The sequence below is a fragment of the Bos indicus x Bos taurus genome, chromosome 9 (assembly GCF_003369695.1).
Source record: "Bos indicus x Bos taurus breed Angus x Brahman F1 hybrid chromosome 9, Bos_hybrid_MaternalHap_v2.0, whole genome shotgun sequence".
Classification (NCBI taxonomy): Eukaryota; Metazoa; Chordata; class Mammalia; order Artiodactyla; family Bovidae; genus Bos; species Bos indicus x Bos taurus.
Genome location: NC_040084.1, coordinates 39,638,327 through 39,666,067, shown reverse-complemented (window position 1 = coordinate 39,666,067; position 27,741 = coordinate 39,638,327). Strand labels below are relative to the sequence as shown.

General features: G+C 36.3%; 1 protein-coding gene across 2 annotated transcripts in view; it reads right to left on the bottom strand.

Annotated features, from left to right (window-relative positions):
- Positions 1–27,741, bottom strand: part of CDK19 (cyclin dependent kinase 19) — a 169,827-nt gene that overhangs the window by 83,358 nt on the left and 58,728 nt on the right. For both annotated transcript variants that reach the window (XM_027551209.1, XM_027551210.1), the window contains one exon: positions 23,051–23,126. In XM_027551209.1, the coding sequence (XP_027407010.1) occupies positions 23,051–23,126 (76 nt within the window). The remainder of the gene's footprint in view (positions 1–23,050; positions 23,127–27,741) is intronic.

Sequence of the window (27,741 nt, the reverse complement as noted above, 5' to 3'; positions counted from 1 at the left end):
GATAGATTACAAGTGTTCTGAAAATCCCGATTCATAAAGCTGTGTAACAGCAAATGGAATCTGAATTCCCCAGTGCTTTGAGACTTGTTCTTTGGAGAATCAATGAACTTCTCTGCAATAGAAAACAACCTTATATTCCACTCCTATTTCTCAAAAGAAGCTCTTGACAAGGCAGTGATTCAAGGCCCTGACTGGGATAAATTGTGACTTTCAAGACACTGGACAAGACTTCTTTCAGAATACTTGGCAGAATCTCTAGTGCTAATGTAAAAGCAATGATTCATAGAGAACTATGGGAGCTTCTTCCTTCACCAAAACAGCAAAACCAGATGTGGGACCAGGTACTCCAGCAGCTTTGACGGCAAGCCACTTTTCACCAATTTATCTCTCAATGGTCTTTCCAGTATTCAAAACGAGCTCACAAAACAAGAATTCTTGATGGCATCAGCACGCTCTTAAAGGACAAAAAAGAGAAACTAGCTTCACTAAGTATCATCAGCATTCATTCGGCTACATGCTGAAAGAAAATAGAGTAACTGCTGACTCTTTTAAAGCCTTGTTTGAAAGACTATGAGGAAAAAATGTTCATGATTCTAGAAGAGGTCCTCATTGTTCCGCTCCTGATCACGAACCATCCAGAGTTCAGAGAGCTTCACCTAGGCCTCTCCAATCTTACTGCTACTTTAGCTTACAAGATTTTGTAAGATAAGGCTTGTGAGTTGGGGAAATTCCAAGTTGAGGTAAGGTTCCAGCCTTTTCAAATTAAGCCACCTTCTTGTCAAAACAATTCACACTATCCAGTAAGTTTTCTATCTGGGCAGGTTTAGGGGCCTCTTGAGCTTTGTGGCTTCCAGCTTCTGTTACCAAGAACCTTGTCAGACAAGCAAAAGCACAGTTCTGTATGCCTGCACCCTCAACCTTTTATAGTTAAGACAAAAAAACACGCAAGTTTTGTCCAACTTTCTTTTTTGGTTTCTCTTTTCTCCTTTCCTTTTTTAATATAGTATTTTTTCCATCTAAACTTGACTCTGCATAAATAAGACATGGTACATTTTCATTGATTCTTATCAATGGGAAACCGTTCAATATAGTCTCCTATACACACAGCAACAATGAAAACTACACACAATTTAAAGGGATACACTAATGATCCATTTACTTGTTTAAAGTAAGGGAAGGGGGAAAAAAATACCTATGCAGTTTTGACTTTAAGGGGAAGAAAGACTTTAAAAAGGCAATTTTCAAAGTAATAGAAAAACATTTTTTTAAAAACCTTTAAAAAAAATTGTTTTCAACATTCAGTTCACAAACTCCTAAAGTCTTAAACTCTATTCAGGGATATGAGCAAAGAATTCCTGATTTCTTATCTCTCAAGCCATAAAATATGGATCTGAAACAAACAAAGAAAAAAACTGGCAAGTATTGGGCCTGACTGTTGTGGCAGAATGTTGTTTTCCAAGACGGCCACAACAGTAACTCTGGTACCACATGGTCTTCTAAAACTGCAGAACTCTCCCAGCAAGAGGTGACACACTCAGGTGTGTAAGTGCCTCAGCTGGAACCACCAACGCAGTGAGTGAAAGTAACAATGCCCAGCTTTCTGAGGCCACCATGCCATGCAGAAGCAAGGCCACAGGTAGGCACTGCGGTCAACAGTCCCAGCTTGTTCAAGTTCTCCCCGCCCAAGCACCAGACATGGTGGTGAACAAGCCTTCAAATTATCAAGTGCTTATTCAAATTATTCCAGCCCCAGCAGTTGATCCCAACCTTCAAGTCTTCCCAACTGAAACCCCAACCATCATACAGCTGGAAAAACCATCCCTGCTGTGCCCTTTTGGAGTCCCCAACTCAACAGAATCCATAAATAATAAAAAAGGTTTTTTATGCCTCTACGTTTTGGACTAGGTGTTCAGTTGCAACTCTAACTGGAACAGCTATCTCAGATGGGGAAATTAAATCTCATTCCTAGTAGAACACGACTGAGCGACTAACACTTTCACTTTCAGTTTATCATAGAATGCCAAATAGAGTTCTCTGTGTTTATCCATCCTATTAATATATATTATATAGCTTACACCTGCTAACATCCAACTCGCAACCCATCCCTGCCCCAGTCCCCTCCCCCTGGCACCCACAAGTCTGTTCTCTATTCCGTGGTATGGTTTGTGTTTTGGAGATAGGTTCATTTGTGTCATATTTTAGATTTCACATATTAATGATACCACATGGTATTTGTCTTTTTCTTTCTGACTTACTTCATTTAATATGATAATCTCTAATTGTATCCATGTTGCTACAAATGGCATTATTTTATTCTTTATGACTGAGTAGAATTCCACTGTATGTATGTACCACTTCTTTATCCATTCATTTATTGATGGGCATTTATGTTGTTTCCATGTCTTGAATATTGTGAATAATGCTGCTATGAACATAGGAGTACATGTATCATTTTGGATTAAAGTTTTATCTGGATATATGCCTAGAAGCAAGCTTCCCTGGTAGCTCAGCAGTAAAGAATCCACCTGCAATACAGGAGACATAAGAGGTTTGATTCTTGGGTTGGGAAGATCCCCTGGAAAGGGCATGACAACCCACTCCGGTACTCTTGCCTGGAGAATCCAATGGACAGAAAGTCTGGCAGGCTACAGTCCATAGGGTCTCAAAAGAGTCAATCAAGAATGAAGCAATTTAGCATACATGCACAACTGCATGCCTAGGAGTAAGACTGCTGACTCATATGGTAGTTCTAATTTTAGTTTTCTGAGGAAAACTCCATACTGTTTTCCACAGTGGCCACACCAACTTACATTCCTACGAACAGTGTAGGAGGGTTCCCATAAATCATACTATTAACAGCAACTCCTGATTTTCACAACTGACATTAAAGATCTTTAATATTATTTTTTAAATACACTTTTTTTTTTTGGCCACACTGCACAGCTTGCAGGATCTTAGTTCCCCAACCAGGAAAGAAACTCAGGCCCATGGCAGCGAAAGCACTAAGTCCTAACTACTGGGCCTCCAGGAAATTCCCTATACTTCAACTCTTAAATAAGTCCCACAGAAATTATAACAACAAAATCATGGCCCATATCCTAGATAAACTGCTCATATAAATTGTGATATTTTCCCCTGCTGAGTATTATCTTCGCATTATTTAGAATGACTAACAAAACTTGATAAATCCTACTAAGTCTTTTATATATAGTCTACAATCGATGGCAGTCATTTACTGCGAAAGCTAAGAAAATACACTAACATTCTAAACAAACCAGATTTAAAAGGAAATAATAAAAATCCTTGCGAAGTCAGTTTTCATTCCAATCCCAAAGAAAGGCAATGCCAAAGAATGTTCAAATTACCACACAATCGTACTCATCTCACATGCTAGCAAAGTAATGCTCAAAATTCTCCAAGTTAGACTTCAAGAGTATGTGAACCAAGACCTCCCAGATGTTCAAGCTGGATTTAGAAAAAGCAGAGGAACCAGAGATCAAATTGCCAACATCAGCTGGATTTGAGAAAAATTAAGAGAATTCCAGAAAAACATCTACTTCTGCTTTATTGATTATGCCAAAGCCTTTGACTGTGTGGATCACAACATACTGTGGAAAATTCTTAAAGAGATAGGAATATCAGACCATCTTACCTGCTTCCTGAGAAATCTGTATGCAGGTCAAGAAGCAGCAGTTAGAACCAGACATGGAACAACAGACTGGTTCCAAATTGGGAAAGGAGTACATCAAGACTGCATACTGTCACCCTGCTTATTTAACTTCTATGCAGAGTACATCATGAGAAACACTGGGCTGGATGAAGCACAGCTGGAATCAAGATGGCTGGGAAAAATATCAGTAACCTCAGATATGCTGATGACACCACCCTTATGGCAGAAAGCAAAGAGGAACTAAAGAGCCTCTTGATGAAAGTGAAAGAGGAGAGTGAAGAAGTTGGCTTAAAATTCAACATTCAAAAAAGGAAGATCATGGCATCTGGTCCGATCACTTCATGGAAAATAGATGGGGAAACAATGTAAACAGTGACAGACTTTATTTTCTTGGGCTACAAAATCACTGCAGATGGTAACTGGAGGCATGAAATTAAAAGACACTTCCTCCTTGGAAAAAAAGCCATGACCAACCTGGACAGCATATTAAAAAGCAGAGACATTACTTTGCCAACAAAGGTCGAAGCTATGGTTTTTCTAGTAGTCATGTATGGATGGGACAGTGAGACCATAAAGAAAGCTGAGCACCAAAGAATGGATGCTTTTGAACTATGGTGTTAGAGAAGACTCTTGAGAGTCCCTTGGACTGTAAGGAGATCAAACCAGTCAATCCTAAAGGAAATCAGTCCTGAATATTGGACTGGACTGATTAGAAGGACTGATGTTGAAGCTGAAACTCCAATACTTTGGCCACCTGATGTGAAGAGCTCACTCATTTGAAAAGACCCTGATGCTGGGAAAGATTGAAGGTGGGAGGAGAAGGGGATGACAGAGGATAAGATGGTTGGATGGCATCACCAACTTGATGGACATGAGTGTGAATAAACTCCAGGAGTTGGTGATGGACAGGAAGGCTTGGGTTGCAAAGAGTCGGACACAAGTGAGTGACTGAAGTGAACTGAACTGATTATATAAAAAACTCCTTTCAAATAGATTAAAGAAGATCCATAGCTAGACAAGAAAAATTTTTGGTTTACATGCCTGAATTAAATATGAAACTATAGTGCAAAATCAGGGAGCATTAATATACAAGCATCTAGCTGGAAATGACATATACACAATCACCTAGAATTCCAAATTATACAGAGATAAAGATGGTATCCACCAGTAGAGTCTTTGAAAATGGCACTGTGAATACAGACATGAGTAGCGTCAGGTAAGCAAATGCAAAGGGTCTTGACAAAAGCCTTCGAAAGAGTTAAGTCTCAGGCTGAAATCCATCCACCAAGTAAGCTACAGTAGGACAGAATTATTATTGTATGTTTTTTTCACTGTTGTAGCTCTACCATCTGGAATTTATTGAATGAACCAGTGATTAAAGTACATTAAGTAAAATTTCCATAAAATACAATCTATGATAGCTTCAAAGGATTTCTTATGGATTCATAGCTTTCAAAAATCCCATCAAGAATGGAAACGAAAAAGAATGGCAGCCGAACTAGAACACATGGAATTAGTTTGTGCTCTTGGAATCTAGAAAAAGCCAAAAAGTCTGAGTTAATAGAAACTAAACCAAACTATGAGGGAGAAAACTAAAGTAACTAGAGAAAAACAAGTTTAATTATAAATATGTCTCTCCCAAATCCTCTTGAAAAAATAATGAATTAAATGCTGAGATGAAACTGAGTATTACTAAAGATCAATAATAAGTGATAGTAAGAAGCAGCTTAAAATGGGTAATATAATTTAAATGTAAAAAGATTTAAAATATCTTGACATTTACTTTACAAAATTGATAGACCAAATTAATAAATAAATCAGAAGAACAGATCCGGAACAAAATCCACAGTGCAGCTTAAGAGGTTAGAACATCACCATAAGGGTATTATGGGCTGCTCTAACAGTCTCATAAGCAGCCTATAAACTTCTGGATACAAGCATTACATTTAAGTAGAACTTTAGGAATTATTTAACTGAAATTTAGCAGGATTTCATTGTTTTAATTTAAACTGCTCAAGTCTAATATGAGGGGAAAAATAGATTTAAGACAAATTCAAAAGTGAACTTTTACATAACTAAAAAGCTCACTGGAAAGCTCACTTTACATCAATATGTAAAATTCTTTGTTACAGTCTGCTTAAAAATACTTTTAAAAAAATAAAGTTACATTCTGTTGGCTTGATTTTATAAATAAACTCTTTCAGAAAGCTTTTGTTTTTTTCAACCCCATTTGTAAAAGATATAGTAGTTGCCATAAGAAATTGGTAGGGTGTTGCTATGACAACAATATTTTAATATCATTTTAAAACACCAGTAGCTTCAAAGAACAATGAGGTAAAAGAAAAGAGGAAAAGATCATCCTAGTATTTTGCAATACAACTATTATAATCATGCTGCAACAGAGCTTCGCAAACTTTTTCCATTCTGTACTTTAGAGGGAAAGTATTAGGAGACACTTTAAGAGCTAACAGGAGAGTATTAACAAAGCCAAATTAATTCCAGCTGTTTTGAGGAAGAATAAACAGATGCTATGAGGTCCTTCTCTCAACAGTTAAAGAAAGGGATCCTGACATGAGGTACAACTACTAAAGGACCATCCCCACTCATAATCCGGCAAAGCCCTCAGGATCAAAGGACGGATGTTCTCTAAGCTCAGGCCAGAAGAAAATGGGGCAGGGCGAATCAATTAAGAGGAAGAGCCTAAGATGTTCCATACCTAATTCGAGATACCTAATTTTTTCCCTTAATGGGTAGTTTAGAATTTTTAAATTTTTTTTAAATTTTTAAAATTTTCCCTTAATGGGTAATTTTTTCCCTTCATCAGGTAATTTAGAAAAATACTTTAAACTAGTGGCTTAAGTTTACCTGTAGTAATAGACAACTATATTTTTGTTTATAGCAAATAAACCATACTTAAGTGGGAAAGAAAGAGTACTAAATACTTTCAAAATGAACCTTGCCTGAAAAGAATAGGCTCTTCAGACCCCAAAGTTAGACAAAGATTTAGGAGAGAAAAGTCCACTGATTGTGGTCCTTTTGCTACAGAAAATATTTACTTCTAGGTTCTGGAGACTGACAAATGGAATATATGGAAGAGTTCATAACAATAACAATTTGCATCTGCATAATTTCATACAAGTCTACAATGTACTCTCATATTTTCCCACTTAAAATGTAGGGCTGGAAAGATAACTACAGCACATCTAAACAGCATTAAAAAGCATGTAAGTCAACAATATATTAATAATACAGACTTTAAATAGTATGAACTATCCAATAAATAGGAAAGGCAGAACCATACAAGATAGAATTATGCTATTTAAGAAAATTCCTCATGAGGGATATCAAACTTAGGTACCAAAAATTCTTTGAGCTGTGACAAATACTGAACTGTTAATAGTTAACTGACCACCCAGACCCTTGTTATTCCCTTCTTTCCACTGACCTTTTCCCCATTTACTGTTGTAATGCTTTCCTCTCCCCTCCTCACTACTCATCCTTTAAAGCCTACTTAACTGGTTTTTTTTGTTTTTAATCTATGAAACTTTGAGAATGCCTGTCCTAAGTGGCCTCACTCCACTTACTGTACTATTCTTTCAGAATGTATTCATTCACATCATCATAGTACTAATTACACTTGAAAATGTGACTTAGTTCCCTGACCAACATACAAACTCAGTGAGGGAAAGAACCATATTATTTTTACAATCTGTTGTACAATCATCTTCACCATCCAGATTGTCCTTGTCTCCTCTCCCTCCTCCTCCTCTAGGCATCTCAAACTCAACATCTTAAAAAGAAAAATCCCTCCTTCCCCTCTGCAACTTAGTTCTCTTCCAGGATTCCCCTCTCAAAAAAAGCCATCACCATCTACTAAACTAGCTATTAGAGCCAGAGAAATCTAGAAACTCTAAGCCATCTCTCTCTTCCTCACGGCCCACATCAATTGACCTCGAAGTATCTCAAATTTTTCCACTTCTTTCTACCTCCTGTAGACTGGACTTCTGTGATAATTTTCTAACTATCCTCCCTACATCTTCTTCCTCTTCTCCACTCTCATCTGTTGACACCAGATGACAGCAGTAATTTAAAAATAAACAAATTTGCTCATGTCCCAAATCTTCCACATAGACTACACAGCTGCAAGTGCTGGTGCTGTTAAGGAATCTTTCTCTCTTAGGTCACTTTCACCCTCACCTGTCATTCCAGGCACCCTGGCATCCTCTGTACCCTCAAAAGTGCCATGCTGCCTCATGCTTGTACACAAGCTCCCTCTTCTCTGCCTAGTCAGTGCTTACTCATCCTTCAAACCCTGCACGAGCATCGCTTACTTGGGGGATCAACTAATATACTCTAGTTATTCCACCACGTGCTTTTCCTTAGCTCTTGTCAAATTGTGCAAATATGTGTTTATTTAAAGATTTGCTTATTAACTATCTTCCCCAACAGACTTACAGAGCCTAGCACACAGCATATATACTGGACACTATGTTAAATCTTTCCATCCATTAGCTCATTTGATCTTCCAAATCCCTATTAAGTAAATAATATTATTATCCCTGTTTTTACAGATGAAGAGAGATTAGTAATTTATCCAAGATCACAGGGCCACTAAGTATTAAGAGCTACGACAGGAACTTCAATCTGTCAAACTCATCCTTCTTATTACCATCACTGAATTTGCCTCCCTCAAACCATTACCTATGGGACTAAATATATATTTGTTGATAATTTTAAATGTCTACTCAAACTAAGCAGATATCTATCTGCTTAGTATACCTGCTAAGATACTTTTACACTAAGATATACCGGACCACATGACCTGCCTCTTGAGAAACCTATATGCAGGTCAGGAAGCAACATTGAGAACTGGACACGGAACAACAGACTGGTTCCAAATAGGAAAAGGAGAACATCAAGGCTGTATATTGTCACCCTGCTTATTTAACTTCTATGCAGAGTACATCATGAGAAACACTGGGCTGGAAGAAGCACAAGCTGGAATCAAGACTGCCGGGAGAAATATCAATAACCTCAGATATGCAGATGATACCACCCATATGGCAGAGAGTGAAGAGGAACTAAAAAGCCTCTTGATGAAAGTGAAAGAGGAGAGTGAAAAAGTTGGCTTAAAGCTCAACATTCAGAAACGAAGATGGCATCTGGTCCCATCACTTCATGGAAAATAGATGGGGAAACAGTGGAAACAGTGTCAGACTTTATTTTGGGGGGCTCCAAAATCACTGCAGATGGTGATTGCAGCCGTGAAATTAAAAGATGCTTACTCCTTGGAAGGAAAGTTATGACCAACCTAGATAGCATATTCAAAAGCAGAGACATTACTTTGCCAACAAAGGTCCATCTAGTCAAGGCTATGGTTTTTCCAGTGGTCATGTATGGATGTGAGAGTTGGACTGTGAAGAAAGCTGAGAACCGAAAAATTGATGCTTTTGAACTGTGGTGTTGGAGAAGACTCTTGAGAGTCCCTTGGACTGCAAGGAGATCCAACCACTCCATTCTAAAGGAGATCAGCCCTGGATGTTCCTTGGAAGGAATGATGCTAAAGCTGAAACTCCAGTACTTTGGCCACCTCATGCGAAGGAGTTGACTCATTGGAAAAGTGATGCTGGGAGGGATTGGGGGCAGGAGGAGAAGGGGACGACAGAGGATGAGATGGCTGGATGGCATCACCAACTCGATGGACATGAGTTTGGGTAAACTCCGGGAGCTGGTGATGGACAGGGAGGCCTGGCGTGCTGCAATTCATGGGGTCACAAAGAGTTGGACACAACTGAACTGAACTGAACGTTAAGATAAAGAATAATGGCAAACAAATTCTTCAGAGTTTCTTTTAATTTGGAGATATGCATCCACTGAGTTAACCCACATAGCAGGGTTACTAACTAGGTCCCAGAAATAGAGAGGTAGTTGTCTTGGAACTAAATAGCTAGGGAAACGGGCTTCCATTGATGTGAAGCAAGGCTCCTTACTAGTATAAGGTGAGCCTTGCTATGGGTAACTATGCCTCTATTTCTGACTTCATTAGGAGTCAACAACAAGATTAACCATTGTTAATATTGTTAAAATAACTAATTCAAATAAACTATTTCATTTATTAAGTAATATATTAAGGGCCCACTTTGTTCTAAGCACAGTATTAGATAGAACCCAAGGACTCAAAAGTGAACATATCAGATATAATCCCTGACCTTAATTTTATAAAGGCAAAGACAATCTACACTATTTTTAAAATGCTAATATACAAACAACGAGGGCTTCCCAGGTGGTTTAGCGGTAAAGAAACTGCCCCAATGCAGGAGACGCAGGTTCAATCCCTGGGTCAGAAAGATCCCCTGGAGAAGTAAATGACAACCCATTCCAATATTCTTGTCTGGGAAATCCCATAGAGAGAGAAGCCTGGCTGGCTACAGTCCATGGAGTCACAAGAGTTGGACATGACTTAGAGACTAAAACAACAGGCATGAATCAAAAAAAAACCCACAACAAGGATAATCTCAACTCCATAAAGCCCCCTGAATTGTTAACTTTTGTTTTACAGGAAAATGAAAGCATTTCAAATTATTAATTAATAACTCAGTTCAGCTATTATTTATATAATAAAAAATTTCCTTATGCTTCAGGGGAAATCCTACATATGAACCTACATACCATCTGAGTATTAACCTACATACCATGCATAACTGAATAGATAGTAAGACAGTCCCAAATAAGAAGAAAAACAGATAAAACAAGTACAGACATTCTTCGTGGAGTCACAAACAGTTACAGTCAAGGGACAGGCCTACTTTTGGCAAATAGTAGGAAAAACGAAAATATTTACATAAGACATAAAGAAAAAAATAAGAAAACAACAAATAGGCTAAGCAACAGAAGAAAAAGAAATAAAATGAAAAATAAAATGATAGGATAAAAATATTACTTAGCAAAATAATAAGCTTCAGTGTTTTGAATTCAAGATAAGAATCTGGGAAACACCTGAAATCTCTCTTCAGGATCTCCTATTGAATTGTGAAGCCACAAGTTCATCGATTCACATGTACCACAGTATAGACTTAGAGAAAGACACACACAAAATAGTAATGCATCACTACCCAAACCACACACTGAGCATCAATTCAGTTACATGGCCAACAGTGGCATGCATCTATGACTTGATTAGCATTTAGATATAATAAAAATGTGTGATTCTGACATATTTAAATAAATGATTTCATTATAAATTATTTTCTGTTATAATAAAGTAAGGCATTATAATGATTTTTTAAATTATGAACATCATCTATGAATTTCAGTTCAGGATGGTAAAGGGGACTGGAGATTAATTATTATAAAACAGGGGACTGGGTCCACTGGGGCTGAGAAACAGTGCTATAGCATAGATGTCTAGGAGTGAAATTACTGAGTAACAAGGTATACTAATTTTTTTAGGTAAATAACTTGTTCTCCTCAGGGTTGCAATATAATAATTTACAATTCCACTAACACTATATGCCAGTTCCCCAATATTCTACATCATTGCCAGTTACCGTTACTGATTTGGAGAGCAAAAAATATATCTTATTGTGGTTTTATTTTTTTTTTCTGATCATTAGTATAACTGAGCATCTTTTTTTATGTATTGGCTATTAATGTTTCAAATTTTTTTAAGTTCCTGTTTAACTCTCTAGCCTATTTTTCTATTGGATTAAAACACTCTGACTTTAAAAATTCTTTCTGAGGAGGATTAAATTGAAAACCATGTCAGGAACATCCAAAGACCATAAATAAAGTTAAACTTATTAATCAAACAGGTAGCAAGTTGAAAGGAAAACAAAAGACAGGCAGGCAATTCAGGGAAAAAAGAAAAAGCACTTTTAAAAAAAATTTAGTATTTATAGAGAAAAAAGGTGACAAAACAGCCTGTACCTATAAATGAACTATATGTCAATAAATAAAAAAAAAAAGAAAATCCAGTTTATACCTAAACCTCAGTTACTTACTACTCTGAAAATAAGATTTTCAAATATCTTTCTTTTCTGATATTATTTTGCTGTCAAGAATACTGAGCATTATCTCTAGAAAAATGGTACTGATCAACCTATTTGCAGTGCAGCAAGAGACACAGACATACAGAACAGATTTGTGGACACAGTGCGGTGGGGGTGGGGGTGGCAGGAGGAGAGGGTGGGACGAATTGACAGCGGGGCACTGAAAACATATACATTACCATGTGTAGAACAGACAGCCAGTGGGAATTTGCAATATGATTTAAGGAACTCTACCCAGTGCTCTGACAACCTACAGGGGTGAGATGGGGTAGGAGGTGGGAGGGAGGTTCAAGAGGAAGGGGACATATGTATAACTATGGCTGCTTCATGCTGATGTATGGCAGAAACCAACACAGTATTGTAAAGCAATTATCTTCCAATTAAAAATAAATAAATTTTAAAACAATGACAACAAAAAAATCCTTTGACAGTCATTTTGTTTTAAATACTTATTTCCTTCAATTATCTGAATGCTATGTTATCTAACAACACTAAAATCTACAAACTGAAGAATTTGCCAATTAATGAGAACATTCTTTACACAATTAGACAAATAGCCCATTCAAACTTTGAAATCACCAAGCTGCTGAGTATACTAGTAAACTTGTAAACCAATATCTATATTTTATCATCTTATCTCAGTCCTGTTATAATAATATACAACTGCCCATTGTTAATAAAATACAATTATTTATTTTTAAACTATAATCTTCATCCTTTAAAAATGCAGACTATTCTCTTGTTTGTAATCTGTTGAAGTTCTACTTTATCTTGACTGTGCACTGTTCTGATTGGGTTTTGTTTATTAAGTCAAAGATCTATACTAAAAATGTGAACAGTTTGTGTCACCAGAGGTCATGTGAGGCCAAAGTAAGAGAAGAATAATATGTGAGATTATTTCATTATGATAAATCTACTGATACTTGAAGGAACTAAACTTCTTTCCCCAAATATGCTAAATTCTTTGCTATAATACCAAAATCCTAATTACAGGCTTTCCGTGTTCATGATCCATATCACTTTAGATTACCCTATCCACTAGCTCGCTCCACTGACTCCAGACGGCTACTGAGTGGCCAAGTGTCTCCATTCCTCGTTTTCCTGGTTTCTACCTGAAACTCAACCAGCTGCCTCCCAGGTCTGCCAGCCTGCCCTAACTATAACCCAACTCTTTCTCCCCCAGGTAGAGACCTAGCTCCCAATTCCCACTGCTTGGATAACACAATTTCTGTTCCAACTCTGGTTGCCATAAAACCACCTACCTATCTTGTGACACAACTTATCTCCCTAGTGACCTGGATCTGAAGAGCCTATTCTCATTTTAAAAATTATGGCAAGGCAAGGTGTATGCTTCTAATTCTGAATGTGTTTCTCCATAGAGACAATGTTATTATCAGTCCTCAAGTACTATGACACTAGAGTACCATGGTTACCCACAGGCCAAAAATGGTGGGGGAGGCCAGTTTTGGTGGGGTAGATAGTTAAGCTAGGCATCATTCATATCAATGTTTCCTAAGGGAAAAAAGTATTTCACATTCCAAATAACTGACTTTAAAAGACTGCCACCTTACTGAAAATACTATTCTCTCAGCAAGCAACACTATGTGTTACAAGCACTGATCAGTATCTGTTAACTGACTGATATATTTGAGGTGGAGGAACAACTGTATCTGCTGCTATAGTACATTTTAAATGTAATTTAACATTCAAAGACCAGGGCAAAGTCACTAAATTTTTAAAACACATTTCCTGGCCTCTTATTTATTATTACTGATCTAAGCTAAGGAGGCCCACAATTTACTTTTTTATGACACTAACGAATTCAACTTAAGAGAAAGGAAGAAAACTAAGCTTTCACTGGGAACTGATTATGAGTCAAGAGGCTTACATACATCCTTACTACAATTCTGTGAAATTAGGAACTATTAAGTCAATTTTAGATGTGAATAAACTAAGGTTCACAAAAATCAGGTATGTTGAAGTTGGTTTATAGGAGTAATAATTAGGCCAAAAAAGAAAAAGAGAAATTGCACAGATTGAGAATGATACTGAATTCCAAATCCAGATAAATCAGAGTAAGGAATATGAAAGGTGAACTAGAAATAAAAGTAGAAATTAGCCATATTTTAATCCAAGAACTTAGATGCAGCATATACCACTAATATATATGCAAGGGTCAGACTCACCTTTCACAGGCAACTCCTCCCTCCTAAAAAATGATACGACTCCTGAACATATATGGAAAGGTGTGCTTTGTCAAACATTCCATGAGATGAGATTCTGGTTAGAGGGTGAAGCTGAGAATGGCCTGGGACATTAGCAAGTGAAGACGCTCAGGGATTCTGAGAGTCGGGGCAATCTGTGGCTTGCCACATGGCCTGCTTCCTTGGTACTGCCAGCCCTCAAAGCAAAACTGATACAGCCTCATTCCCCCTGAAAACGGCTTCATCTAGGAGCAACTTGCCCAAGATATGGAGGAAAAAGGGTGAAGTTCAGATACATCATCAAGTCTATCTGATATTCAAGTCCATATTCTCTCCCACTTTACAACCTGAAGCCTAAGGCACATTTTTAAAATAAGTTACTTTATTTTCCCATATCAATCCTTTATTTTGAATCTAGAATTAACAAATTTACGTTAAATTGTATAATTCAGTACCTTCTATAATAATATACTTTATTTTTTATAATAATACACCTTAAAAATGAAATGTATAGATGCTAAAAGTAATTTACTTTGACTGGTGAAAACAATTTTAACTAAAAATTATATTTTTATTACAGTTTAAATAGGATAAAGTTATTACGAATAATATAATAAAGCAACATTTACTGTGCATTTATCAATATTTTTCAGGTTCTGAGCTAAGCCCCTTTGAATACTGTCAGATTTATTTTCAGTTCTTTACTCTGCATTATATCATCAGCATACTTTTGCTTCAAAATTATTCAAGACAAAGAGAAACAACACTAAAAATAGGGAATTAATAGTCAATTAAATCTAATCTAATCAGAGCAGGAATATGAAATTGATCATTTTCATATTTTTAAGAGAACTGAAATAACTGATTTTCTTAAGTAGGGAGGGATTTACTGACACAGTCAACTCTTTGACGATAACCTACCAGTTCTTGGCAGAGAGAAAGGAGTCACAGCAACCATAGGTGCCTAAAGGTACTACTTTAACCAACTAGTCTATTCCCCTAGAGTTGGGAAAGAGAGAAGTGGAGAGCTTTGAGTTACTTCTGTGACTAGTGTTACCACATCAACCCATCTTCCTTCACAGTAACACACACACACATGCAAATACACACACATGAGAAACTGGTGAGCAAAAACAGTATTATCTCTTCTCACGGTTCCTTCTCACTTTTGCCATCTTTAAACAAAACCCTAGATACCTACATATGGCACAGTATTTAAATCTGCTTCTGAGAATACAAAGATTGGTCACTTAGTCTTCTCAGAGGAAACAAAGCAACCTGAAATATACTCCAAAAGGGGCATGCATGCACTCACACAAATCATTTTCTTTCTTATTTTTTTTTTTGCCATGCCACACAGCATGCAAGGATCTTCCTCAACCAGGGATCAAACCCATACCCCCAGCACTGGGAACACAGAGTTTTAATTTCTGGACCTTCAGCGAAGTCCAATAATAACTTTTAAAAGACTCAAAACTTAACATCTATAGCAAGATAGATAGATACACCAGAGGACTAGAGAATCTGTCTGCTGGTTAACTCCTTTTACTTGCCCCTTGTCCCTTTCTAGCTTTTAAAAAGATTTCTTTTCCATCCTATGCTGGTCCCTCCCTATGTGCTGACTCTATATGCATCTCCCAGGTTCATCCTATAATAATCCCAAATCATTCCCCAACTCATACAAGATTTCACTTTTCATTATGAGTCAGTAAGAATATATATATCTAAATGCCAAATAAACTACATATATTAATGAGAAAAGTAGTAACTATTACTATCCAATGAAAAGGGGAAAAAACACACACACATTTTAAAGAAGAAAAATATATATATATCCTGAATCTTCAATCCCAAGAGTAAACTTCTGTTTGTTTCTAAGGCAAACACAAGGATTATACCAAAGAACAGATTTTTGCTCAAAGATGATTTCATATATGATTTAGTTCCAGTCTCCAAAATCATGCAAACTTTTTATGAAAATAATTATTAAAGATCATGTTTAAAGCCTACTGAAAAAAGAAAACTTTTTCTACCTTTAATATTTTTCACAAAAATACTTTGATTTTGTCCCAGACATAGAAAGGGTAAATTACCTGAATCACAGGTGTATTTCCACAAATCTATACACTCTAATAAAATTGAACACATGTTAAAAGCAAAATTTGCATTCAGTGCAACATAAAAGCAACTGAGATATAATTAAATAATCTAAATGAGAATCAACAGGCAGTTCTCAATTTATGAAATTTAACAAAATAATTTTAAGGTTGATAAAAATAAATGTATTAGTAAGGGGCTTCCCTGCTGATTTGGTGGTAAAGAATCCACTTGCCAATGCATGAGACACAACTTCGATCTCTAATCCAGGAAGATCCCACGTGCCCGGCCACAACTATTGAGTCTGTGCTCTAGAGCCCTTGAGCCACAGCTACGGAAGCCTTCGTGCCCTAGAGCCCGAGCTCAGCAGCAAGAGAAATCACTACTATGAAAAGCTCACGGAACACAGCTGGACAGTAGCCCCCACTCACTGGGACTACAGAGAAAAGCCCACGCAGCAACAAAGACCCAGCACAGCCAAAAATTTAAAAAAAAAAAAAAAAATTTAGAAAAGTATTAGTAAGAATTAGAGCCATGCTTATAGACAGTTTATAGTTCTCAAGGTATCTACAGCAAACATATATTTTATCATTTCCCCTTCATAAATTTAAAAAAAGGGGGGGGGGGCTTATTCCTTGAAGACAAGGGGAAGTTCCAAGCATTCCACTGATATTGACATAGCAGCCTGCTAAACCACCATGGTGGCAAAAGAGGGGAAAAAAAAAAACATAGCAAATAATCTTTTAACTGCCATTCTACCTTGCCTGCTCTGTGCTATGAGAAAGACTGCAAGTGACAGTCCATGACAGCTGAGGCCACGTGTCACCATGGGAGCATCCACGCTGGGATGCTGGTGGACACACGCTGGGCTAAGCTGGGCAGAGGGGTCTGAGGCGGTGGCTTCTCAAGCCAAAACTGAGGAAGACAGCACTCTGGTGTGAAGTGAGGTTTTCTCTCTCTTCCTTCTTCAATCTATGCCCTCCACCCTATTCCCTTTGACTAATTTTCCTTTCAGTCTATCTTCACTTTCTTTGGGACCGTGTCAATCTTTTGAAAAGTACTCAGGAGTTAGATCTTATAATCTTTCTTATATCCCACAGAACTAGCATGATTATTATTTTGATAGTTAAAAATTTAGCTTTGTATTACCATGGATGAAATTACATTTTATAAAAAATAATGGACTCTCCACTCTTACAGAAAAAAATCTTCAGTTTTTTTATAAAGGAAAGAGTCTAGAAGACCATACACAAAATATTAATAATAGTGATTATTTCTAAGTGTTAGTGTAACAGATGCTCTTAACATGCTTTTTCCACATTGAGAGTTTTATAATAAACATATTTGAATTGTAAAATCAGGAAACAAATGGGATCAGAATTAATGCTGTTTACCACATTTCCAGCCTAGCAACCTTATGATTACACAGGCCACAAATGTAAAAAACATCAAATTAGAACTCCCCTGTAATCTCAGACTAAAAGGGTTCATGTTTACATGCTCCTAGTATGTTCATCACCCAGAATTATTCCTTGTTATGGTATATTGTTAACTGTAAAGCACTGTACAAAGATATGGTATTATAATTCACCTCTGGTCAATAAGATTCAAATGAAATTAAAATGTGAAATGACTTTTATTAGTGAGACTTGAGGTAGCAATGCATTCTAGTTTATTTATAGTAATGACAGTTTCTTTTTTAATTTATTTCTTTTATTTTGGGCTGTACTGGGTCTTTGTTGCTATGTGTGGGCTTTCTTTAGTTGCGGTGAGTGGGGGGCTCCTCTTCGTTGCAATGTGTGGGGCTTCCATCGCAATGACATCTCTTGTTGCGGGGCACAGGCTCTATAGAGCGTGAGCTTTCTTAGTTGTAGCTCGCAGGCCCTAGAATGAGGGCTCAGTAATTGTGGCGCACAGGCTTAGCTGCTCTGAGGCATGTGGAATCTTCTGGGACCAGGGATTGAACCCCTGTCCCCTGCATTGGCAAGTGGATTCCTATTCACTGTACCACTAGGGAAGTCCCTCATTCTAGTTCTTAAACATCCTCCCATTCTGTACACATTCTTCAAGTTCATTCCATGGTTACAAATTCTGACTTCTCTACTCATCATCCAACTCTGCTCTCAGAAGGTGTCTTAATCACAGTCCCATCATTTTAGAGTAATGAATGAAATATTACTAATCTTCTCCAAATCAAACGCCTCTTATCTAAGGCCTGTATATAAACTAGAAAATTCCAGGAGGTATAATATTATGGGACATAGAAGAAAAGGCAAAGAACAAGTTTTATCTGCTTTTTAATTTATGGTGTTGTCTACATTCTCCCCAACCTATCAGTCCCTCCTAACCTCTCTGACTCTCAACCGCTTTACATTGTCCGTCCTTCCACCTCATCAACCAGAAAAACTCTAATTCTCCCTTCTTATACTGGGCCTATAATAAAGAAAACAACACAGTCATGCCAGACTAGTGACATGACTGGTCTCCTACTTTAGGTAGACTATAAGACTTCTATAATCTTATCTTTGATCAGCAAATTTTCACAGAGCCTTCATCAATAATTAAAAACACTCATCATTTAAGATCCACACACACAAAGAGAGGCACACAAGAATGCACCTACTTCATCATCTCCCTAGTAAACTGACTAATGTTGACATTATCCTTTCTTCTGCCTCTGTAGTTTCAGAGGATAAACTATCTGTTCCATTTCCTATTCAAGGCCAATCCCTCCAGCTGTCTTGTGATCCACAAAATCTTATAAATTCCTCTTTAACCGACCCTTGACCCACTAATAATCTCATACACCTTTATTGATTTTCCCCCAAATTTACTGAGGTATAACTGTATACCATCTTCAAGTTTTATTATGGATATAAACCCATGAAACCATCATGACAATCACAATAATGAAGATTTACATCACCTCCAAGAGGCTCCTCATACTCCTTTGTAATACACCCGTTTCTTTCCTACCCGCACACAGCCACTGATCAACTGTCCACCACTACAGATTAGTGCGCACTTTCTAGAATTTTCTATAAATGGAACTAGGTAGTAAAGACTGTAACCATGTCCATATGCAAAGCTGTGGGTATGTCCAGGAACTATCTGAAAGACTCTAATCGCATAGCTCTTAAAGCCATACAAGCACGACTTAATGGCTAAAGCACAGTTTTATTAAATAACAATGAGATACCAGTACAAACCTATTAGAACACTAAATCCAGAACACTGACAGCAACAAATTTGGCAAGGTTGTGGAGCAAAAGAAACTCTCACCCATTGCTGAGTCTAGTCACTTAGGAAGACAGGCAAACACACTATTACCAGGCAGTCCAGAAATTCTGCTCCTTGATATTTACCCAAAGGAATTGAAAAGTTATGTCCACACAAAAGCCAACACACAGGGTTTACAGCAGCTGTACTCATAACTGCCAAATCTTTGAAGCAACCAAGATGTACTTTGGTAAATCAATGTGTAAACAAACTGTAATACATCCAGATGATGGAATACTATTCAGTCCTAAAAAGATATGAGCTATTAAGTCATGATAGATACGGATGAATCCTAAATGCCTATTACTAAGTGAAAGAAGCCAATCTCAAAAGGCTACATACTATAGGGTTTCAACTATATGACATTCTGGAAAAGGCAAAATTATGTAAACAGTAAAAAGATCTGTGATTACCTGAGGAGGTGGATGGTCTAGGATGAATCAATAGAACACTGAGGATTTTGAGGGCAGGGGAACTATTCTGCATGATATCATAATGGTGGATACATGTCATTAGACGTTTGTCCAAACCCATAAAATATACAACACCAAGAGTGAACCCTAATGTAAACTATTGTCTTTGGGTATCAACACAGGTTCATCAATTATAACAAACATACTACTCTGGTGGAGGAGGTTGATAATGAGTTAGGCTGTGCATGTGTGATGGTAGGGAGTGTATAGGAAATCTCTAGAACTTCTACTCAGTCTTGCTGTAAATGTAAAACTACTCTAAAAAATAAAGTCTATTCAAAGAAAAAAGAACCATATAGCAATTTTGGAATTGAAAAGTAAAATAACTAAAATGAATATTTCACTGGAGAGAGGCTTAGGAGCATATTGAGCTGGCAAAAGATATAATCAGCAAATGAAGACAGGCAATTAAAAGTATCCTGTCTAAGCAATAAACAGAAAAAGAATTAGCAAAAATCATCAGTGCGTCAGTGCCCTTTGGGACACCATCAAGACTGAAAACATACACATAATGGCAGTCTCAAACAGAGAGGAGAGAGGGCTGGAAGAATATCTGAAGAAATAATGGCTGGAAATTTCCCAAATTTGATGAAAAACATTACTCTCTACACCCAAGAAACAACAAACTCCAATTAGATTTCACATCTACACATATCATAGTCCAATTGTCAAAAGACAAACACAAAAAGAAAATCTTGAGAGTACCAAGAAAATAACTCCTCACATACAAGAGATTCTCATGAATTAACAGCTGACTTTTCATCAGAAACCATGGTGGCCAAAAGGCAGTGAGATAACATAGTCAAAGTGAAAAAAGAAAGACTGTCATTCAAGAACTCTATATGTGGCAAAACTATTCTGCAAAAAACAAAGGAGAAACAAGTGATAAAAAGAAAAAGAGAAGAAATTAAGATATTCCTAAATACAAAAACAGAAAATTCACTCCTAGAAGATCTGTGCTACAAAAAAAATACTAAATGGAGACTTTTGGTTAAAATAAAAGGACTTTTAAGTACCTTATATCTACACATAAAATAAAGATCACTGGCAACGGTAACAACATAAGTAAATAGAAGAAATAGCATTAAATATATTTTAACTATTTTTCTTCTATGTGATTTAAAAGACAACTGCATTAAGCAATAATTACAAAGCTATGTTTGTGAGCTTATAATGTACAAAGATGTATGCACTTAGCCACTATGCAGCAACATACATGTTAAACTCATGTCGAAATCCCTATCATGTTGGGGCTAAGTCATCCAGGTAATATAAAAAATTATTCAACTCAGAAACTGCATACTTTCTAAAGTTCTACTAAGCAAACCCTCAATAAAAATATGAAGACTGTAAATGAGTTTCAGAGTTACGTTTTGTCAGCTTCTGCACAACAAGAAACAATGAACAAAATAAAAAGGAAAGTATGAGAAGTACAAAGTATGAGAAGCTATTTGCAAACTGTTTATCTGATAAGTGGTTAGTATCCAAAACATATCAGGAATGTACTCAACTTAACAGCAAAAAGCATCAATATCATCATTCAATTCAAAAATGGGTAAAGGAACTGAACAAGGACTTCTTCCAAAGAAGATGCACAGATGGCCAGCAGATACATCAAGTGCACAATGTCATTAATCGTCAAGGAAATACAATCAAAACCACAGTGAGATATCACCTCACATCTGTTAAAATAACTACCACCATAAAGACAAGATGTAACAAATGTTAGTGGGGATGCTGAGAAAAGGGAATCCATGAATTCCTCAGAAGATATCTAGAATTAGATTTTCATTTCCTAATAATCAATACCTTAAATTCAGCTATTTACCCAATTAATTCATGGACATTGACTTAATGCTGTATTAAATTATGGAACTCTAGCAAAATTGCAAACCAGTGATATTCACATTGGTTGAAATAATACTCTATGAATTTTAGCAAGTTAAAAATCAATTATCAAATGCTCACTCTGGTAGGGCATTACCAATTTATAATTAATGGAAAAATGACAAAATGAACACTTTAAACAATAAATTTATATTCTAAAGCAAACTAAGGATTATATAGAACTTTGTTGTTTATTCATTAATTTATTCAACAAGCATTTATGGGGCACCTGCTATGTGCCAGGTACTATGCAAGAAACTAGGGACAAAAAGACAAGGTCCCTACCCCCAAAGTGTACACAGCCTAGTGAGAAGCTCCCATTCTGAAATCAAAGAATTTATGAGTAGAAGGATCTTATAGTTCCCTTATTTCAATATAAGGAAACTGAGACTCACAGCTAGTTTAAACCACAAAGGCAAACAGACACTCAGGTCTACAGAAATCCCACCTCGTGTGCTCTTTGCACTATTCATTTTCTCATTAGTGATGATGGAGTGCTTCAATGTGAGTGAACTACAAATAAGGAGCTGTGAGTAAAACATGAGATAGTTACCAAATTTGAGACAGAAATGCCTAATGAATACGGACAATATGTTTAATAATTTAGAGACAGAAATTCCTAATAGATTGGTGATATCATGATAAAGGCCCAATAAGAAACTAAAGCACTAAAATAAGAAACTGAAGAACTAAAATAAGGTAATATAATATTAAGACTTCTAAGCCATAATTAGGATTTTGCCTCTGCTTACTGATTTGTAAAATGGAAATACTAAAAGTATTTATTTCATATGATTGTTAGGAAAATTAAATTAATACTTAAAAGCACTTAGTAAGCATAGTATCTGGTAAATACTCAAGAAACGTTAGGTGTTCTTATGGACAATCATTTCTTAAATGTACAGGTGTGTCATATAAAGATAAAAAAAAAAAAAGAATGATCTTTAAGCAATTATCCTATTATTATGATAGTCATTTTTTTTAGCAACTAGCAAAATGTAACACTAAAACATGAACTCTTCAGAAAATGTTTAATATGCACACTATCTAACAGTATCACCCCCTTCTCTATAAAGACATGTATCAGTCCTAAAATTACAGGAAAGACAGACATTAATTACTAATTTAACAGTTATACTCAATTATAAATTAAATAAATTCAAAAAATCATTCAGTTCTGTATTCTTAAGATTATACATCCTAAATATAATTAAGAGAATGTTCAAAGACTACTTTTAAGTAATTAAAAAGTTTATGCAACCTTTCTCATAGAAAATTTTCTTAAACTAACATCTTTGAAATAACCATGCATTGTATATATTAATGAAACATTTATATTAATATCATCACCGAATATAAATAACAAAATAAATAACATTTATGTCCACTTACTGCAATCTCTCTACAAGCCGACATAGATATTCCTGTGCCTTCAATTTGCTTCAATGCATATTCTTTTTCATCTTTTCTGCATAGGAACAAAAAATATTATTTATTTCTATATATTTTCAGATTCAAAATTTTAACTATAAGAAAAATGAAATGCACCAGCCTCAGTGATATGTAAACACTCTCACTATGCATGCATTGCTTATTATTTCTGATAACATTTCAATTATAAAATGTAAAATATCAAAAGAAATTCATGTCACAATGAAAACATTAGATAGAGCCAAAACACAAACTACAAAATTGAAATGAACAGGATACTAAACACAACACGAGTTTCAAAAAGTAAACAAGCATAAATATAAACTCAAGCATATTGTAAGATAATTCTACTGTCTTAATTATCTGGAGTCTATGAAAGCATTCTGTTATAAACATTAATTTAAAAATAAATGACAGATGTAAACTTCTATATTTATTCAAAATAATTTCACAGTATAAGACCCATGTAATAAATGGAGGAGTTATAGAAGAATGTTGACCCACTGTGTGTGTGTGTGTGTGTGTGTGTGTGTGTGTGTGTGTGAATCACTCAGTCGTCTGACTCTTTGCAACCCCATGGACTGTAGCCCATCAGGCTCCTCTGTCCATGGAATTCTACACACAAGAATACTTGATTGCTCTTTTCTCCTCCAGAGGATCTTCCCGACCCAGGTATCAAACCCAGGTCTCCTGCAATTCAGGCATATTCCTTACCATCTGAGCCACCAGGGAAGCCTTGTTGACCCACTGAGGCACACTAGTTTTCACCAAGGATAGGCAACATTCAAAAGCCCTAAGACCTCAACCAAAAGCCTTGGAAAGACTTCAAAACTAGCCACCAACACCTCATTCTCAAGATCCCTAGGAAAATCTTGGTAGTTACAGTGAATTTTCCAATTAATGGAGGTAGGATTAGGAATTCTGGGAGACTCTGGTGTCAGTAGTTACCAGGGTGCTTAACCAAGGGAAGACAGTGGCTCAATAATGGGGATACCATCCATAAAAATAGTATCAATGAGTGTCCAGTGCAATGAGGTATCTTCAGAGTACCAACAACAGGACCAGCCAAAGCAAGGCCCCAGCTGAATGTAACAAATGTGAGTCCTATCACTGGTTATTCTGACAAGAGGAATATAACCCATGCCCTCCGAGTTTTGCCTTTTGATTACATTAGAGCTTCAACACTGTATCATCATATCATAAAGATTTCGTCAAATGATAGTACCTCAGTAGTGCCTCAACGTCTTACTTACCTATTGCTCATTTTCCCCACTCTGTTACTAGCAGATAAAGCAGTTTAAGAGTGTATTCATAATATGCATTTTAAAACATCATTTCATGTGCATTTTAAAGATTTTCACAATCATCTGTGTTTTGGGCAAATAATTGAGTTACGGTTACTTTTTCCAACAGTCTGAATATTATACACATTTTTCTTCCAATATATGCCATTCAGGAAACAAGCAGCATTTTGATAAACAGAATTTGTACCACATGTCAACAGACTGCTCTGCAATTACTAAAATGATAATCATGAAAATCATTAGAAACATGAAAATGTTTATCATACACTGCTGAGAAAATATATAAATTATACTGTATTAAAAAAATACACACACTCAGATATACGAGTGTGTGTGAATATACTGAAGGTGAAAAGTGAAAGTGTTAGTCAGTCAGTCATGTCAGACTCTTTGTGACCCCATGGACTGTAGCCCATCAGGCTCCTCTGTCCATGGAATTCTCCAGGCAAGAATACTGGAGTGGGTTGCTATTTCCTTCTCCAGGGGATCTTCCCAATCCAGGGATTGAACCCAGGTCTCCCGCATTGCAGGCAGGCTCTTTACCAACTGAGCTACCAGGCTTGAAGACCACTGAAGGTGATACATAAAAAGAAAAACAGTTGTGTTAAGATGTGGAAAGTTATGTTAACCAGCTTTAGTACTAGTATCATATTGTCTCTTAAATTAGAGGGGAAAAATAAAAAAGTAATTTGACGCTTTGAAAACAGTTGACTATTAAAATAATCTTTAGTATTTTCAAAGTAATATCTTAGGCATGTTTCAGACATGTTTTAAAGAGCAACGTCAAAGATAGGTGATCCCATTTTCCTTTTCTTCTATCCTGTTTCCTCCAAACATAAAACTAAACGTTTTTCAGACCCCCGACAAGCCACTCAGAAGTATCAACACCAGCAGCAGGTGACTGAATGTAATTAAAGCCAAATATCCCCCCTACCTTGAAAATACATGTGGGTATGCCTGTGAAAGCGTTTTGTGTCTGCGGTGCTTAACACAATGCTTACAATGCAAATTTCACACAATCAGTAATTAAATTTACCATCAGGTATCTACTACTAAGTATTTAATTAAATAAATTCCTAAAGTTAAAAACTATTTCTGACAAAATCTTCACATGAAATTATACTTTTCTTTTTAAAGAAATATTCCAATCCTCAGTTCCCTAAATGAAGTGCTCCAGAAGCTCATGTAATTGCATAGTTTTATTTTTAATACTGTAAAGAATATTACACAATCTGGATAGGTTATTGTTGCTATGGAAACTATAAGATTTTTGCAGTAAGTCAAAAAGTGCAAAATTAACACATCACATTAATGACTTTTGAATTTCACATCCAGGCTGTCAAAGGAATTTGAAAGCTTGAGCAGAATAGATTGAAACATAGGCCTCTTGCTCTGAATTATATGGATAGGATCTATGAACAAACCCAGTAATTATTTCACTTAATAAGTTTAAATATAACTTCCATCTGCTGAATTAATAAAATACTCAAAGATCTGCAGACTTGAGGCTTATCTGCAGCTTTTGTGTTGAGAATGAAGGAAGATGCATACATGATTACCAGTTCTCTTCTATGTTAACTGTAGATGATAAAATGATGATGTGGCACCTCTGAGGTTCACCATATGAAGAACTGGCAGAAACCCAGAGGGCATATGGACTCACTTTCATCACTGCACTATGTCAATGCCAATCTGTGGTCAGATGCCAATACCTTAGTTATGAACACTGAAGATCTGTCCTTTCCCACAATGCCCACAAGTATTTTGATGACTAGCACAAGGGACACAGAAGCTTCATCACTCCCATCCCATGTGAGAGCCCCTCTCCAGGATTCATGTGAAAATTCATACCACACAGCTCATATGTTTCAGGCACAGATAATATGAAGTATCATAAAGGTATAATTTACTCTTTTACCTGAAAAGGCTGAAACTCAGGTGAACCTGGCCTCCATGGCTATGATGACCTAGTTTTTAGAGGCAGCTTAATTCTTTCTTAAAACTATTTTATTTCTAAAATAAAAGAAGTTATTATTTACTATAATAAAGACAGACAAAGTAATTCCAAAGCCTTCAGGGAAACTGCTTGCTAAATTTTAGCGTATATTAGATACTACAGTTAGAGCAACTGCACATTGAAAATAATTAAAGGAGTTTACTAAGTAAATCCAGGTGAATTAAAAGTAAATATATAGTATAAACCTGGTTTTATTTAATACAGAATGCTTTAAAGACATTTCTCCTGAGACTCCCCTGGTTGTCCAGTGGTTAAGAATCTGAGCTTCCACTTCAGGGGGTGTAAGTTTGATCCCTGATCGGGGAACTAAGATCCCACATGCCATGCAACAGAGCCAAAAAGAATAAATTAAAAAAAAATGCTTTAAGACATTTCTCCTATACATCTGCAATTTGTATCAAAAGCATGCCAGCTTCCTTCTCAGCATTCATCACACACACACATACACACACACACAAAGTTGTTCAATGGGAACATTATATAACAACAAAATAGAAAAATTAATTTGGCAGAGACTGGGATTCTATTACATTTTCCATCTGAGACACTATGTTCTGGAAAACTCTTGATGCAAGCAATTCTATAGATAGTAGAAAAAAATAAGAAGCACATACTTGTGCAAATTGTAGAAATGGCAGCCTTAAAATGAAAGCTTTATCCCAGTTAGAAAACTAGGTTCAATGGGAAATTTTAAATGCAATTCAGGGAAGAACTTCTCAAGCCTCAAGAAGCAGGTTCATCTTTTGACTGAAATATTAGGAACCAGTTTAATGAAAAACATAGTCTTATATTTTTCAGAAATGCTCAAACTTGGTATCCAGCAACCAGTCACTTTTAGCAAGCTGAAGAATCATTCAACAGCCTGTATGCATGAGTGCAGTTAAGATTTGGCCAAACCTCACTTGTTATAATTAGACATGTCCAGGGCTTTCTGGCTCCTATCAATAATACTACCAGCTGTCCAGCTCAGCCTGGGCCATCTTTGGTCCCAAGAATGTATGACAAACAAACAATTTAGAAGAATCTTTTAAGAAAAGATGAGGGAGGCAAAACCCACAATATTTTAATTAGCTTCAATTAAAATAAATTTTTTAAAAAAAAGAAAAGATGAGGGAATTCAGGCGCAAGCAAAGTCAAGGGAAATTTTTCAGTCTTCAAACTACAGGGTTAAAATTCTTTTTGCTTCAAAGGAAAACAGAAGGTCCTTACTATTTTACTTTACATCAAGCAACAAACAAACGCAGAGTCAATATTTTACATTCCAACACTGTGCCAAATTCTGAGGATGAACAAAATTAGAGACTAGCTACCCTAGATATCAGAGTTCACAA